The 17,046-nt window shown below is 34.2% G+C and overlaps 1 protein-coding gene across 5 annotated transcripts in view; it reads right to left on the bottom strand.

Moving 5' to 3' along the window:
* kif16ba (kinesin family member 16Ba) overlaps positions 1-17,046 on the bottom strand; it is a 96,670-nt gene that overhangs the window by 45,967 nt on the left and 33,657 nt on the right. For all 5 annotated transcript variants that reach the window (XM_015363129.2, XM_006638582.3, XM_015363128.2 and 2 more), the window contains exons 13-17: positions 14,011-14,130; positions 13,627-13,678; positions 13,291-13,428; positions 8,962-9,044; positions 5,565-5,653 (exon numbers count right to left, since the gene is read on the bottom strand). In XM_015363129.2, the coding sequence (XP_015218615.1) occupies positions 5,565-5,653; positions 8,962-9,044; positions 13,291-13,428; positions 13,627-13,678; positions 14,011-14,130 (482 nt within the window). The remainder of the gene's footprint in view (positions 1-5,564; positions 5,654-8,961; positions 9,045-13,290; positions 13,429-13,626; positions 13,679-14,010; positions 14,131-17,046) is intronic.

The raw sequence follows: 17,046 nt of genomic DNA on the forward strand, positions 1-17,046 counted from the left end.
TATCTAAAAAATAAATATCTTCATTTTTGCTGAATTTTAAAGTGGACATTTTTGCATACTGTAATTTTGCATATAAACTATTCCACAATACAGAACATTACAATAAAGTCACTTCATTAAAGTGACACAAGTTTTCATCTTAACTACATCTGTAGTTTTTGTTTGATTAACCTACTATTCAATATTAACCAAACAAGCCTAATGAGTCAAACAGCTTCCTGTTGTTTATAATTAATCTTATTATCTGAAAGTGCATTATATAGTTACTTTACGGTTTAATAAAATACATTCTATTGATAAGTTGTCAAATTCTTGATGATCAAGACATTGGTTCATTTCACAAAAATATTCACATTTCATATTTAAAGACATCAAAAGTTCTCAGCCCCTTAAAACTGCTGAAACAGGCCAATCATGTACAAACCAATTGTAAAAAATAAAAAGACTCTTTCACTTGCATTGATAAATAAACTGCCTCATTGAAATTCTTAAATCAATACAGCCTGACTTGCAACATTTTTCCCCCGTTAGCTCAATAAGACTGACTCGCTATTATAATAACACTTAAGCAAATTTATCACACAAAGTGACCACAGCTCAGCATGTCTATGATCTTATGCTTCTTAGATGTGAATCAAAGCAGAAGGCTTTTAAGAACTAGAGAGTAAGCTGGAGAAGACATGTCTATCATGCCTGCAGGCTCCTACACCACCTGGTGCTAGGAATACTTAGCTGAAAAGCAGCACTGGCTTTCATCTCTTATAGCTCTGAAAGTGTAAATTATGTTGAAAATTTTCTTAATTGTCATGTTTAAATTGCTAGGACAAGAAAAAAAATCAATAAGTGGTATGCCTATGAAACTGTAGCGACAAGTCTTGTTGGCCTTTTTTAAAACCTTTTAAATTTAGAAAGAATGCAAAATGAATGTCAAGTCATACCTTCTCAACATAAATGAGATCATCGCCACTTTCACACAATCAAGTAAAGAATCTGAGGGACTTCACAAGAATAATAAAACATAGCAAATAAGCATTGTTGAAGAACTGGCATTTTACAGCAGACTTCATAAACTATAATTTGCATTACTAGCCAAAGTTGTGGTTTGATATGAAGAAATGAGAGTTGTTTTTGTTTCCTAAAATAGAAACCAGCTGGAAGTGCAGATTTAAATCTGACATTTTCTGGTTCAGCACAGGCAAAGACTAATTTCTTGGTCGCTATACAGTTACAACCTCATCCCTGTATTAATGAAAGAATCGACACATTCAGAATGGCATTAAAAATGGCCTACATGAGCTATGAAAACAAAAGAAAATATTTGCAAATAATAAAATAAAAACAAATACCGTTATTCTTTGCAAAACTTTTCTTTTTAAACCAAAAGATAATTAAACAAATGAAAGTTTTCAAAGCTCTGCTCATCTGTCCCAAAAGTTTCCTTGTGTTCTTCAAAGACATGGTATATGGTAGTTTAAATAAAAAAGAAAAATCCATTCTTTCCTTTATGAAGCTTCTCATCCTTAAATCAGAAATGTCAAAGGCCATGCAGTGTCACACAGCAGAATAAATACATTTATCACAGAAAACTTCAATAGATAATGAATCCATCCTCTTTCAAATATTTCCACAAAGGTATCTAGCACTGTAAGTTACTTTGAGAGTAAATAGATACTACAGTACAGTATTTATTATCAAATGTAAAGGCACAGTTAGCAATAAAAAACAATCATAAAGTATACAGGTGGCTTGATAGCATATTTACTTCCTCCAGTCCTGCCTTTATACAAAGCATTTTGTTCAGTTGTGAGGTTTCCAGGCATCAGTGCTGCTAGCAGTCCCTTTTCCTTTTTATCTTGTTACATTTGAACATGTCCCAAAGTCATGTTCTTTGACCCACTGCACTGGCTATTGACTTTCAACAAAGGTAGAATGAAATGCATTTATATAACTGATAGAAGCCCCTAATGAGGGCACAACTCAAGAAAGCAAGATATATGAAACATTAAAGGAAAAAAATGATGCCTTGCTGTAGACAAGCCCAGCAAGTGAGCTGATGATCACTTTTGAAGATTCAGCAGGTAAGAAACACATTAATCACCATGTTAAGGAATGGGAGCTCTCTTACAGCTTGTATGTAAAAGATGGAATAGTTACACATATAATATAAATAGCTGGCTGGAATCCTATATAAATGCAAGCTATATACCCATCTTTCTAACAGAAAGAAGTCAACTTGAACATGAGGTGAAGAGTAAAGCTCCTGTTCCACCAAAACAACTGATAAAGAAAAATGAAAGCTGAGCAGTTTTGCTGAGAGCTTTGCCACAGGCTATTTCTCATCCTCTGCTCATGTCATAAGCCTGAATTTTGCAATTTAGGTCTCGAGACCAGAGAAAAGAAAAACTAAAACAAAAAAAAAACAGGACTTTTATGGTTGCCCTAACGCAGAAGTCACATGGACGTATGTCGCTGTCAAATAACGTAAGTGACAGTTCATGTCTACCAGTTCGCAAAGCATTGTGAAGCAGGGCTGAACATAGACTCCATATCTGATAAAACAGAAAAGAGGATTATCAAGCTGCAATACACAATACTCTGAACACACAGCTAACCTCAGCAAGATCCATCAAGTTGTGACTAAAAGAAAGTCTGTAGCATTGGATTTTGGCCTCAGTCAATCACCTAACTCATGGAAAAAGAAAAGTGGCAAAGAAAACTTGCGAAATGCAGTGAAGCACAAGCTGCAAGTTATTTGAGGCCCACCAGATAAATTGCTTTATATCAGCAGACTACCTCTGTGCCTGCTATTTCATTCAATATTACAACCAGCTTTAGGGACATAAATCCTCTGCAGTTTCTATTGCATTTATTACTTTTGTCTTTTTGGGAACTTGTAATTGCTTCAGGTTTGCAGAAATTGACATTTAGGAGAGAAATGTGTGTTTGTTGGGACATTTTCTGAAATGCTACTTGAAAGCTATCCTCCTTATGTCAACCACTTGAAGAGCTGCTACAGGTGTCCGGTTAAATAAGTTATTTCTGAAAGGCTGCAAGGATAAAACAAAATAAAGAAGGTGTACCTACTGTATATAGAATTATAAACAAAACCTGTAAAGATTTGTTTAATGTTTCTAAGAAATGTAAAAGGAAAATTTGATCAACAAGGTAACCTGAAAGAAATATATTTAGTCATGCCTTTGAATAGAATGCAATGTTCTTCCAAGTCAAATAAATAATAACTCAGATTGGACTTGGAACTGTAATAAAAGTTTGGTTATAGAGGATGCCAGTTTTCCTTATTTGTTAGATAAAGACTCAGGGGGATTAGGAAGCTCCATGTGTCCAATTACCACATCCTCAAAATATTTAAATTCACTTTGTTTCTTTTTGTTTTTCTCTATAATATTAATGAATGTCTTTTCCCTGACCTGATTTAGTTGCATATAAAATGAGAAAACTCAAAATAATTTAATTGAAAACCACCACATTATGCATGTACAGCACAGAAAGACTTGTGCAGTTTGTAGCGCATTCTGTAGAAGGAATCACGGCGACTGTCCTGTTGCTTATGCGCAGTGTTTTGCTATGTAACCTGTCTCTTCTCTCTGAAAGCACGTCATTCTTTTCTAGCTAGTGTGGAGGGGCTTGAAATTCAATTTGAGTTTTTACTGACCTGTGCAAATCTTTCGGCTTGAAGAAGCACTTTGTAACTCCAAAATCTAAAACAAATTTTGACACGACGAGAAGGAAAAAAAAAAGGTTCATCTTGTTTTGAAACTTTAGTCAATTGGCATCTCATACTGATTAGGTCTTCTGAGATATGCAACACATTTTCAGCAACTATGTGGGTGTAAAATTAGAAGTCCCAGGAGAGAAGTTTTTAAATACAATAGGTAATTCTGAAACCCAAGGGAGTGGAATCAAGATTTGGCAAAAAGACAAAAATAAGATTCAAGACAAGAATTTATCAGTTCCCAGAGGAATTTGTCCATCCTGGACTAGATAGTTCTTTGAAAATCTGTTCCACAACACGCTTTATTAAACAACTTAATTTCCTACTCGTGTTGACACATTGATAAAAAAAATATGTATAAAAACCTTTAATGTATAAAACCAAAAGCAATCAAAAATCCTTTCAACTATTAAAAGAAAAATCTAAACTCCCTTTGTCTTGGTACTGTACATTACAAAGAAAACCAAGAGAACTGCAAATAGAATAAAGATGGCATGAAAGATTACAGCAGTTTCAAAAAAAACATACAAAATCTTAAGCTGCTATCTTTTTTTTCCCCATTTTTGGCAGCAGAACATGCAAGCTTTGTTTGAATCTCGAGACATCAGTTGCATGAATATGCATGCCAACTGTGCTTAGTTTTGCAAACTGTAGCTTGTCAAGAATAACTTTTCCGTTGAGGAATGAGGACAATATGTTTTCACAGTCACAGGCAAACTGCTGAATACACTACTCCGTTACCTTTTACAAATCACCTTGTGATTTTTATAACACACTCAGCACTTCCTATTAGTGTATGTTATGTGTGACTGCGGATTTAAAAAAAAAAACAAGTGTGAATTCACAGTTATCCACACGCCCAAGTAACTAAGTAGAGAAACGTATCCACAGTCATTCCAGTGTTTTACCACTGAGCAGCAATCATTATAAAAGAAATATCAACTGACCAGCAACTCTATGAAAAAGCTCACTTTGACGGTTCTGTTGTTCCCTTTGTACACAAAACAGCAGGGGAATGGACAAGCTTGTTTTTGGATAGATCCACACTGTGAAATGAATTTCAAATTCCAGTCTATTATTTCCCAGTAGTGTGAACAGAAGGAATGTGAAATATTTTAAAGCACAAAAAGTCTGTCGACTGTTCTCCCAACACAGACACTAAAAGTAACACCGTTTGGCAGTATTCTGTTTTGGCATCACAGAGGGCACAAATATTTTTTTTTCAGATTCTTTGTAAATAATGATGGTTATATGTTTTCGTATTTTTAAACCATATTTAGTTGCTGCTTTGAGTCCTGCTATGACAAACTGATATTTCCACAATATACTTTAAATATGCAGTACTTCAATATTATACCTGAAATATCAAGGTAAGAGAGAAGGTAAGAGAGATTGGTACAGTATATACAGTACAGTAGGTATCTTCAAAGATGACCTAGTATGTGTAAAATCAGAAAGAAATCTCAAGATTTAAATGTATTTTTAATTGAAATAAGATCTGAGATATGTTCGAAAATTCAATAGGTGGCGTTTCTGGTCTGGCCTCTATATATACAGAACACTACTTGAAGATACCTCATCTAGTATAACAATCTGTGATTTAAAATCTCAAGACCTTTTCAATTTGTTTCAATAAATAATTACAATAACAACTGATTTAGTTTTTTAAAAATCTAAATTATCATGAGTTATTTTATATCGTACTGTAAAAAGACATAACTGTGATAGAAAAAAAAAAAACATCCATCAAGGTTACCAAAGCCTTTAATGAGAAAATAGACTGAAAAGGGACAGGTTTTCCATCACATAATTTCATATTAATATTACTTACCCTGGATTGTACAGCATGACAGCTGACAGATTTTCACAGGACTTTGAAAGGTCTGTCATAGACAAACTGAAGGAGGAAAGTAGTCCACTCTGAGCACAAATTAAACAAAGAACACAGTAAAAAAGCAGACACACATTTAGGTTTTTATACACAAGAGAGGATTCCTTAGTCTACACATTAATATTAATGAAAAAAATATTAATAATATAGTGTGTAAAAAACTTAGTACTGTATGTACTATATAGGACAATAAATATTTATGTTTTAAAGATAAAGACTCAAAGAGCATTAGCAACTTCACAAAGGGAATTATAATTCTCATTTTACTACACTGTAAATCAAATACAAATTTCATGAGAGAGAAAAATATACATGCATTTTAAAGTGCCAGATAAGATGCTTATAAAGTCTTATGCTCAGAATGTGGAGAGTAATGTTTTGCAGTAAAAGTACTTATTGCATTTAATAAAACATATGGAACTTTTTCCTCAAGTATATCTGGCAAAAACATCCAATAAGCTTCAGAAAGAGAATTTCTTTTTTTTAAATAATTAAGTCACTGAAAACTAAAAACTAAGTTTGACTGCAGTATAAAATGTTTGCTTGTGTATGTTAAAATTATGTTATGGGCTACAACAACAGAATTATATTCACTTTATCATTGTTGAAGATTTGACTGATGGTTCAATATCCTTGAAATCATGAACCTTTTATCATACATTTCTAAATAAAGAAACCACACTCTGCAGAAGCTAGCATCTTGAGTGACATATTTACAATGAAAAATAATATATGTATGTGCAAGCGATTTAACAAATTGCTTTTGTCTGAATAAAGACAACTGCCCTAACTTATCAGCACTAAGTGGCTGCTATTTTGTGCTGGATAATTCCTCATTTTCAAAAACCACCATTGCACAATTTCCCTACCTGAGAAAAGGAGCATTTAATCTTTAAAAACTCTTAAAATACAACTGGAGGAAAAGCTACCCCCTATGTTGAGTATGTATTAACTTGTGCAAAATGGATGTTTTAAAATCTTTGCTCTTTTTTGACTGTATTGTAATTCTTTGGTAGAGTCTAAGTCATGTTAAACCCATTTGTTGCTGGGCTTCCCCAGATAATGGCAATCAATTGACAGAGCTGCTCCTGGGGACAGGGTATCACCTGGTACTCAGTGAAACTACAGTAAGACATCCAAGGTGCCTTCAGGCCCGTTGTGATAACAGCAAGAGATCTGTTGCTGCTCCAATCAACACCAACTCTCCTGTAAGGCTCTGTGGAGCTTGAAGTGTGTCAACATACAAGCAACATCAATGGGAGGGCTCACTGGAAGAGCCTGTCTTTCCTTCCTTTACAGTTTGTCCCTGTGCAATGTGGGAGTTGCTATTGTGAGAAGAGATGTTAAAAAATGTGTGATTCCAAATTGGGCGCATTTAAAAAGGAAACAAAAATACATTTGACCATTTAACCTGGTCTCAAGCCTCACTATCAGGTATCACTTGCTGTTTGGACAATGTTTTTGAAAAACATTGGTATAGTTGTTACACCTAAAACACCAATTACAAAGTTTTAAAACGCAGTCTTTCTGAAGTGCTGAATTAATATATAGCACTTCTTTTAAAAATAAAATCCAACCAAAAACTCTACAAATCAAACAGCTGAGCTAAAGCTGCAAATGCACAGCATATGCATCACTATACCACTGGCATTGGTGAAAATATGGTCTGTTAAAAGAGGGAATAAACACACTACTTTCCAAAATTATCATTAGCCAAGACAATTAAGATCCTGGACAGCCTCTGAATTCAGTGCACCTTTCATCCAAAAAAAACCCCAAAATTAACAGCAAATATTTAAATGCCAGCAAAGCAAACAGCATCTGGTGGAATATTTATGAAATACACAATAACAGGCAAGTAAAGCTCTAAGGCACTGCAATCCTTCTGTGTTTTGATGGGGAAAATGTGTAGCAAAGTAATTATATTTCTTTGTCTTTTGAATAGAACAAAAACCTTTGCTTTAAGACAACACTCGGTGTAGTGAATACTGATGCAAATTGAAAGTCTTCCCCTTGGAGAAAATCCACCGCAGGTTATGCTTTTCTTTGAACCCGACTTATTAAATTTACTTAATGCTAGAAGTGCCAAAGCCAACAATTAGACGTTTCCGATTGTTAAACTGTAATATATTCCACATGCACAAAGCAGTCACTGTTGTCCACTCATGCCATGTCTTCAATCCATGTTAAATGCCCTGATGCCTGAATTATATACAGTATATATATATTTTTACCTGGGACCATGAGATTCTCTTCACTTGGACTATTTACAATACAGTTCATGCTTTGGATCATAAGTAGCCTGTAGTTTCAGTATTGATGCCTGTTATTTCCAACCCCATTGGATCTTCCAGGAATTTGACTACAATACAACTGCAAGTCCATGATTGACATCTTAAAGAACTGTTTGTCATCTAATGTGAAAGATTTTTAACTCAACCTGATATTATTTCTGTCAATTCTTATAAGAGGTGATGCCGGCTTATGACTATTAAATGACAGACTGAAATACACCTCAGAGACGAAGAATATCTGCACAGTGGTGACTGCAATTCTCTTGAACTGGCAAAGGTGCCGCACAAAGACAAACAACCACGTGGGAACAGTAAACAAACTAAGAAGAGAGTTTCCACCTTTTGTGCAAAACTTTGCAACTAGTGCTATACAGCAGTACAATTTTGAACTATTGGGAAAGTGACAGGCTGACAAGTGTAAAAGAAAACAATGCCAGGCAGTTATACACAATAAAAACTCCTGTTAAATGTGCCCTGTGAGAAATGCACAGAGAAAGTTAAAAAGCATCTGACCAGCATGGACTGTGGCTCTCAGATTACTTTGATGTTCGTTTACACAAAAGCACAATTTTCTGTTTGATTATAGAAAATATACATACTACTTTGTATTAAAAGTTTTGTGTATACATACAGCTGTTTACTTTTAATCAGTTTTTACAATATTTAAAACATTTTAAGTGTTACTGTTAGAACAATTTATTTAAATAAGGTGTTACAGCTGTAATGATATATAACGTTCCAAACAAACTTCTGAGTTGTGCCTGATAATTTTTCTTTCATATTGATGCTGTAAAATACATCAGTCAGAATCATGGCAGTACTAAGGTTCTGGGTACATGTCAAACCACATCGGTTCAAGCTTTAACCAATGGAAAGTAAACTATTAGTAATTTGAAAACATCTTTAATGACTGACACAGGTTACACAGAACAAATTAAGATTTCTGTTTTCAGAAGGGAAAAATAAACCTTGGCTGACCAAACCATAGAAATTATTTTTGTGTATATGTTATTTTAACCAAAGAACAAGGGTAAAAAAATTACCTTTCTCTTCTCCCTGAGTTTAGCTGCTTCTTTGGGATGATTAAATCTAAACATGTTAGTTCTTCCAAGCAGTATGACAGCACCTAGCAGGATACAAAAGCACAATTGTTGAAAAACACTCTCTCTGTAAATTGCATTTTTGGTACAATGTCCTTTAGAACCTAAATTAATAGTTCAGTCTGGGCTTTTGATTAGATCTTTTCAGTTTTCTGTTCACAAGAAGAAGGGTCTTACATTAGTATTCCTTCCAAACTGTAAAAAAAACACTATAACGAATAAGTGATGATATCACTAAAAATCACATGAAGGAATTTGGATTTTAAACCTCTATTTAATGTTATATGATATAAAAATATATAAATATTGAAGTTTCACTAAACAAATACATTGGGAGAAAGACACAGCTTAAGAGCACTGCAAAACCCATGCAGACATATAATAACAGGGTGTCATTTTAACTGGCTTCTTCTGCAGGTCTTACATTAAAATTCTTGTGGTGACAAAATAAACTAGTATTACAGTCTAAGGCAGGTAAAGAAATTCAAATGGAATAAAACCAATAGTAATAAATTGATGTCATTATACAAACATTAGCTCTGTTACCCACACATGTCTGCAAAAACCCTCTGCTAACAATTACCATATGTAATGAAATAAAATTTTACTGTGTCTATATTAAATGTAAAACATTTTATTTTTATTTTGCTAAAGCCTGATATGCTTTAGCAAATAAGTTAAGGTTACATACTATTTAAGGCTTGTAGCAATAATTGTTCAGGCTTAAATCTATGGCCTTCAGCTTCTGACTGTTGAGTTGATGCTAAATACACTCACAGTATGTTTGAGCACACTTTGATCCAACTTGAATGAGATCAAATCAACTATGTTCTGGAGTATATCTGGCTACTCTACTTAGGACCAATTCTAGAGCACCAAATTCTTTTTTTGTAATTAACAGCCTACACACTTTTTTACCAATTCATTATAAAGCTTTAACATCACTTGATGTAAATATTATATTTTTACTGTAGCTATACAACCTCAATTTTTATTCCTTTCCTACACTAACAGAGGATAATCATGCATCACTATAAATGTTTAAATCTTTTTCATAGGGAGGTTTGTCAAGTTTGTCAAAATTGTGAAATGATTTAATCATTTATGGAAATTAGAACAGTGCCCTTAACACAGATATTTGTGGTATTCCACTAATTACTGGTACATTACTCCAGTAAATCTCAAAATCAACCTGATATAAATACAGGTAATTTTGAAGTTTTATATACAGTATGATATAAATGAATTGAATGGCCTCTCAGAAGCTCCTATCTCCTAAGAAAGTGGTCAAGTTAAGAATCTTACAAGAATATAGGTGAACTAATATACTGTACCAGCATCTGAAAACAAAAAACATATGACTTTGTCTGCAATTCCCAAGTGATGCATTCTTTCAATAAAAGGTATCTGTTTCACATACTACGGGGCTAAATATGACTACATATGGTTGTGAACACATCTGGCATGTGCACAAGGAGAAATCAAAAGCTACATAAAGAAAGACCATGGCAAAACAATAAAATGTGACTAAAGAACTCAAATAAGAGTTGAAAAGTCTTTGCAATTAAAACATCATACTGGCTGTGTTGTCAGTCATTTCTAAGTGTCACATTTATCTTAAGTCCTTCATTACACTTCCTGCACACTAAAATTAACTGTGCAAATTCAGCTCTTTAACATCCCAGAGGTAAACATACTGTATATCTAATACATAAAAGACATGTCATACAAATGAAAGTTCAGAAATAACTCTTACGCTTTTACTTTTGTGGCGGATTTTTGATCCTTGCCTTGCTAATTTTAATTTGAAAATGTTGGCTCGTTATACTGAAATTAAATAGGCTGAAACATTTTCAGCATAATGTTTGGGGGCTAGAAGTGTAGGAGGACATTACGAAAGAAATACTGAATGTTTTGGGTGAATGAGCTGAAGCTGTAATATTAAACTGCAGGAAAACATATGGTAAACGGCAGGCATTCCATTCTAGAAAAAAACTGACGCTGTGAACTAGATGAAAACATTAATGACACAAATTAAAGAGTAAGAAAACATACAACTGAACACTCAAATGTCCAGTAAGTTCTATTAAACACATTTATTTACTGTAAGTGTAATAAATGTATATAAAGGAACAAGTAATAGGTTTATTCAATGCTGAAAAAAGAAGAAAGAAAACACAACGTTAAGGCCGTGGAGCCTTCTTCAGGTGTGAGGCTCACGAAACGTTGTGTTTTCGGTCTTCTTTTTTTCAGCATGGAATAAACCTATTACTTGTTCATTTGCAGCCTGCGCATGCTGACGCAGCTACCCACCTGTATATATGTTATGATTTGCAAGTGCAGGACTGAAGTGTGCATTGTTTCAATTAAAGGTGAGAATTCTGTGCTGTGCATCCTATGTCCCTACTGCTCAATGGTCTAGGACTACAATAACCTTTACATGAGGCTCACATTCAGTTCCTTTCAGCCTTTCCAAAAGCTTAAGTGTGTAAGTAGATGGTGCACCATTGAAAAAAACAGTCGGATACACCTGGATCTGAAATATCTTTACGAATAGGACTAACCACATCACAACAGAGTGCTACAGAGTGCTACAGTACTCAATGAACAGTTCAGATTTGACCTGGCTGAGAATGTAAACTTTTGAGTTTTCTTTTGGGTAATTAACTTTCAGATAATTTTAAAAGACAAATTTGACAATTAGACAAAACCTTTTTGGGTAAATTCAGAAGGTTTGCAGCTGACACGAAGCATTGCTGCGTCAAAGGGGCGTCAAAGGGGCAGTTCTTGTGCCATGTCAAAATATACAGCATTGTGATAGGTCACCCATGAAACATTTCTACAGTATATGCACACTTTAGTGTGCTACAGTACAGTATATAACAGTGTTAATATCTCTTGTTTCACAGGGAAAGAAAAGTGATAGTTCACTGTAAACCATTTGTTTGCTCAGAATACTCTATGGAGGGACAATAATACATTTGAATATGCACAAGTATGTAAACACACTCACACAACATATGTTGTATTTTTCAGCACTAAACAGCATTTTTGTTAGCTCAGTACAAAGCCACCTGCTATTAATGACTTCTGACGACTGACAAAGCACATGAAAAGACAGCTTGTGATGGATTTTTGCTGCTGCAGAACTGAAAATTACTATCATTTGTACAAAGAAAATGGCTTTAGATGCAGCAATTTCTAAAGGGGATATTGGATAAATTGAAATTGTTATAAAGAAAGCTACTGTGGCATGCTTCCTTGATACATAGCACATTCTTTTTTTTATCTCATTGGAACTTGTGAGAATAGATTCCATTGCTACCAGACACAATGCTCTCTTGGGGCTAAAAGTTTCAGTGCCACTTTTCCTTGTGAAAGGTTAATCCTCTTCCCACTTAAACCTTGCAGTGCTATCAACTCCATCTGCCAATTAAATTGCAAAGCCTGGGGCTTTGTCAGTGCCTTCTGCCCGTACAAATGTTTGGTAATAGAATTCACATTGGTTCTGTAGAGTGTGATACTTTAACAGGCACTCCTGCCTTGAGGTACATGCATATGCTACATTAGGGAGCTAGTAAATTAAAACAGATATTTTTAAAGAAAAGAAAAATATTCCTCCCCGTATGATTAATCTCAAACTACAATTAACACTACAAAGGATCCTGACAAGGCAAATATGTTTTTTATACACAAGAGATTTATTTCCTCAGGTTGAGAAACTGTTAATCCTTGCCAATATGTTCCTGGGAGTGTTTGGTCAGAGAAGACTAATTGCATTTTGAAAAGTGAACCATCCTACAATATTAAATTCCAAAACTGTTACAATTTATATGGATACAGCAGCCAAAAACATTTGAACATTTAAAAAGAGCCACCTTCATGAAGCACTATAATAAGTAGCTACTGACAAGGGGAATTTATGTGCTTTGGAATCAGTTCAAATAAGGGTAACAGGGTTAATTCCTGCACACACAAAAGGGCAGAATCTCTTCAAATCCTAAAAGATACTGATAGAGTCAACCAGTACTACATCAGGGTTGCCATACTTTTAATAATGTGTTACCAAATTAATTCAGATTTTAATGTTATTCACTACATCTCAGCAGTTCACTTTATAAGGTGCTTTCTCTAATAACTATTACTATGGTATCAGCAATGACACGTTTCTACTCGGCAACAGGGATGATGAATGAAAGTTAAAAAACAATAGCTGTCTAACTTCTTGGATTATTTTGAAAACAAAAATATGTGTCTTCCTCTTCCACCTACCCTGGTTGAGCTGGATAGGTTCCATTATTTGTACTCCATTCACTGAACACTGAGCTCCATTCAGAGGTATTAGAGTTACAGTGCCATTAAGGTTTTCAAAAACACAATGTTCACTTTCCAAATCAAGACCATGAAGAACTAGAAGGAACAAAAAATTTGGTTAAGTATCAAGGAAAGCCTGGAAAATTAACATTTTATTTTTATTTAAGATCTGAAAAAATGCTAAGGTATATGCTGAAAATGTATTATAACACTCTAAACAAAAGCTAACAAAGTGTTATATGAAGAAAACACAGTTAAGCTTTCTATAATTTAGTCAGTTTAATCTTAACCCACCAATGTCCTGCTCTGTTGCAGCATCATCACGACCAACATATGTTCTTCCTTCCTAAAATAACAGAAAGTTTAGGGAGAATTTTAAATAGTTTTCATATTTGTAAAGGACATTTCAATATTATCCCCCAAACACACTGAAACATCACCTATCAAGCAGTTCATTTCATCACTATAATGTCTGTATTAAACAGAAACAAGAATGAACGCCTCCAACACACCAACAGTACCTGTCAGAGCCAACTGTGTTTCTCTGTACTGCGAATCTCGGACACAGTTAACAAATGCTGAGAATGCACTGTTTTAGAAGATCTCTGCACTTCAGTTAATCTCTCTTCATAAAAAATCAAAAGGTAAGGCACACTAATGACTGTAAAACATACTTACTTTCAGATGGTAGAGTATAATACCGGTGCTCAGCAGGTCATCATCAATGCCAATAAGGTGAGGTAATTCAGAATCTAAAACCACACCAATTCCTTCCTTTCTCAGTGCAAGAGTTTCTTCCTAAAAAGATGAACGTACTCAATTTCTACACATGCTCATTACTTTAAGGTTCAAATCCTGAGACTAAAACATATAATTCTAAATCAGACAACATTTACAAGGATGTGAAGCAATGATGCCATTCATTGTTGCTTTAGCAGTCATGTTTTACTAATATGCTTCCTTGCCATGAGAACTATTGTAAATGATGAAGTAAGCTAAGAGGTGTAGTAATACTGTGGTAAAACACTATCACATAGTGCATCTAGTTTTGACAATTAGCCTTAATAATGCATGAAGCTATCTGTTGCTGTTCCTGAAGTTCGGTTTGACCATAGTCCTCAAATGTTGCTTTGAGGGGATATTATTTTGAACCTGAAACTGTAAATCTGTATCCATTCAGATACAGAAATCACAGCAAAGCAGGCTTCCAACGAAGCAATCCTCTTTTTTGTAGCCCATTTTCATGTATGAGTGACAGAGTAATCCAGCACAACTTTATGCTGTATAACTGCAGCATTCATTCATTAAAGTATTTGAAACCATAAACAGTTATCGATAAGAGGGCATAATGGTGGTCAACCATTCAGCATAGTGACAATGGATTAGTCTACTTTGTCATGAAGACTGCTGTATACTGTAAACGTATTCTATTGACTGCCCTCGTGGTTAAACAATTTAAAAAAAGGCAGTATGCAAACACAAAATGTGTGAAAGGAGTAGTCCTCTCCTATCTTCAAAGAAAATAAAAAATGCACTGGTTGGACAGAACTGACAGCAACTTCTGGCTGACAGTATCACTTTAAATCATGCATCATAAAGAGCTGATACTATAATACAATTTTATATAAGCCTGTTAAGGTCTGGTTTGCAGGACTTTATCTAGTCCCCATTCTGACAGGCCTAAGAAGAATTAATAAGATCGATCTTTTTGAATTTATGTTAAACAGAACATTCTATTTCCTCCAAGACACTGACAAAATAAACCCAATGGATGAAGTGCAGAATATGTGGTATTTGAGTATGGTGCAGAGTATGTGGTATGCAGAATATAGTGTATCTACAACTGTAAACAGCTATGAAACAACACTTTTAAAAACAAAGTGCCATAGAAGTATTAAGCAAGGCGTTCAGCGCCATCGTTGATACCCCGGCTTATTTTAAGAATCAGCAAGACAAGGTCCTGCAGTTAATTAGCTGCTATGAACCAAGCAAGCTGCATGGGCCAAACAGCCTCCACACATTTATAACCTTTCTTATGTTCTTATGACAGTTGATTTTTTAATTGCCGCACAAGTCGAGAGCCGTATGCTGATCTAAACATGCCAAGATTCTTTAAATTTAAAGCATAATAAGAAAAACAGGTTTTTGCCTAGTGTCCCAGTAGAATTCATGTTGATAAAACTATCTAGAGTCCTGCAGTAATCAAATGGAAACACTGCATTGCCTTTGATATATATATATATGTTTTAAATTGCTCAGGAGATTATAAACAGATATTGGTTTTATTATTTTTAATATTTCAAAACTGTTTTACCCTTTGTATTCATGATTTTGCATTTTATTTCATACATTCTAGATGCACAGAATTAAAGCAATCTTAAAGCTAAAGTCTTGCAGGATTTCCTTTTCAATCACTGTTATACTTCACTTAATTGCTATTGCAAAATGATGAAGTGTCTTTGTAAGATACAATCAGCTATCAGATTAGTCAACCACTTGCAAATATTCCCCACAGATAAGCTTTATAAACATGGATAATGTGGAACATGAGAATCCGCTTTAAACAGCTGTCTACAAAGCTTTGAATCTGAAAGAGAATTGTTGTTTCTGTAATATATCCCCTCAAGGCGATGGAAGAACTTGAGAGAAAGTAACAAAAAATACAGGCCTGTACTGTTGTTTTGTAGATAGAATGTCAACCACTTTCTATACATCAAGATTTACTACAGATGAAACATCTGAAAACGTGATGCACTCGTTCATTTCTAAAGCAGTTTGCTTGTTTTCACATTTTGGTGCGGAGGAAAAACACTGGAATTATATAAATAAACTAGATGCTTTTGTACAATGGAGATTTTTTTTCTTCTCATGCAAATTATAATAAAACATGACAGCATTTCAGAGAGCCATTACCATACCAGACATTTCTTTCTTTAAGAAATGGGATTTATATACACAAATAACATGTCAAAATGTGAATAATACAAAGGATATGTAGTCTATAATCCATACACATGATTAATGTTGCCCTACAGCAATGACATTCAGATTATAGTCAATTACACCCAGATATTACAAGTCCCACATCATAAAATGAAAAGTCACACTTAAATCACTGTCCAAGGGAAAAGTCATACAGCATGAAAAAAGAACTGCTAAATATGTATTTGATGGCATTTTCAGCTCCCAACAGTTTTATTAACAAATAAAATTTTGCTTAAACCACACAGAACACAAAGTCCTTTTTAAATTTCACAAATATTTGATCAGGCTTTGTTTTTAATCAAACTTTGTTTTCTACTGAGATATTTCAAGAGTAATTCACAGATGAAGAAAAAAATTAAAACCTCAGTTCTAAGCTTCTTGGGATTTAGGCGATGGAGGAACTTCTTTGGTTATTCCATTGTTCACACTACTATAGCTGGAAAATAAGAACTAAGCTACACACACTCCCAAACTTTCCCAATGTTTGTGAATATTGGCTAAACATAGTTGCTTAGAAATATAATGACCCTTTTAAATCCTTGCTGTAGAATATTTAACAAAAATTAACAGGATTCACTTTTAAAATCACAAGTGAGAAGACAAAACCCTGTTACCTGAAAGTGACAAACATCTCTGAAAAATCCAGAACTCAACCCTACAGGAATTGAGAAAATCTAGCTCTGCAATTTTCTGTCAAAACTCTTTCATACAGGGAAAATAAATTAAATT

Source organism: Lepisosteus oculatus, chromosome 17, assembly GCF_040954835.1.
Source record: "Lepisosteus oculatus isolate fLepOcu1 chromosome 17, fLepOcu1.hap2, whole genome shotgun sequence".
NCBI classification, from domain to species: Eukaryota; Metazoa; Chordata; class Actinopteri; order Semionotiformes; family Lepisosteidae; genus Lepisosteus; species Lepisosteus oculatus.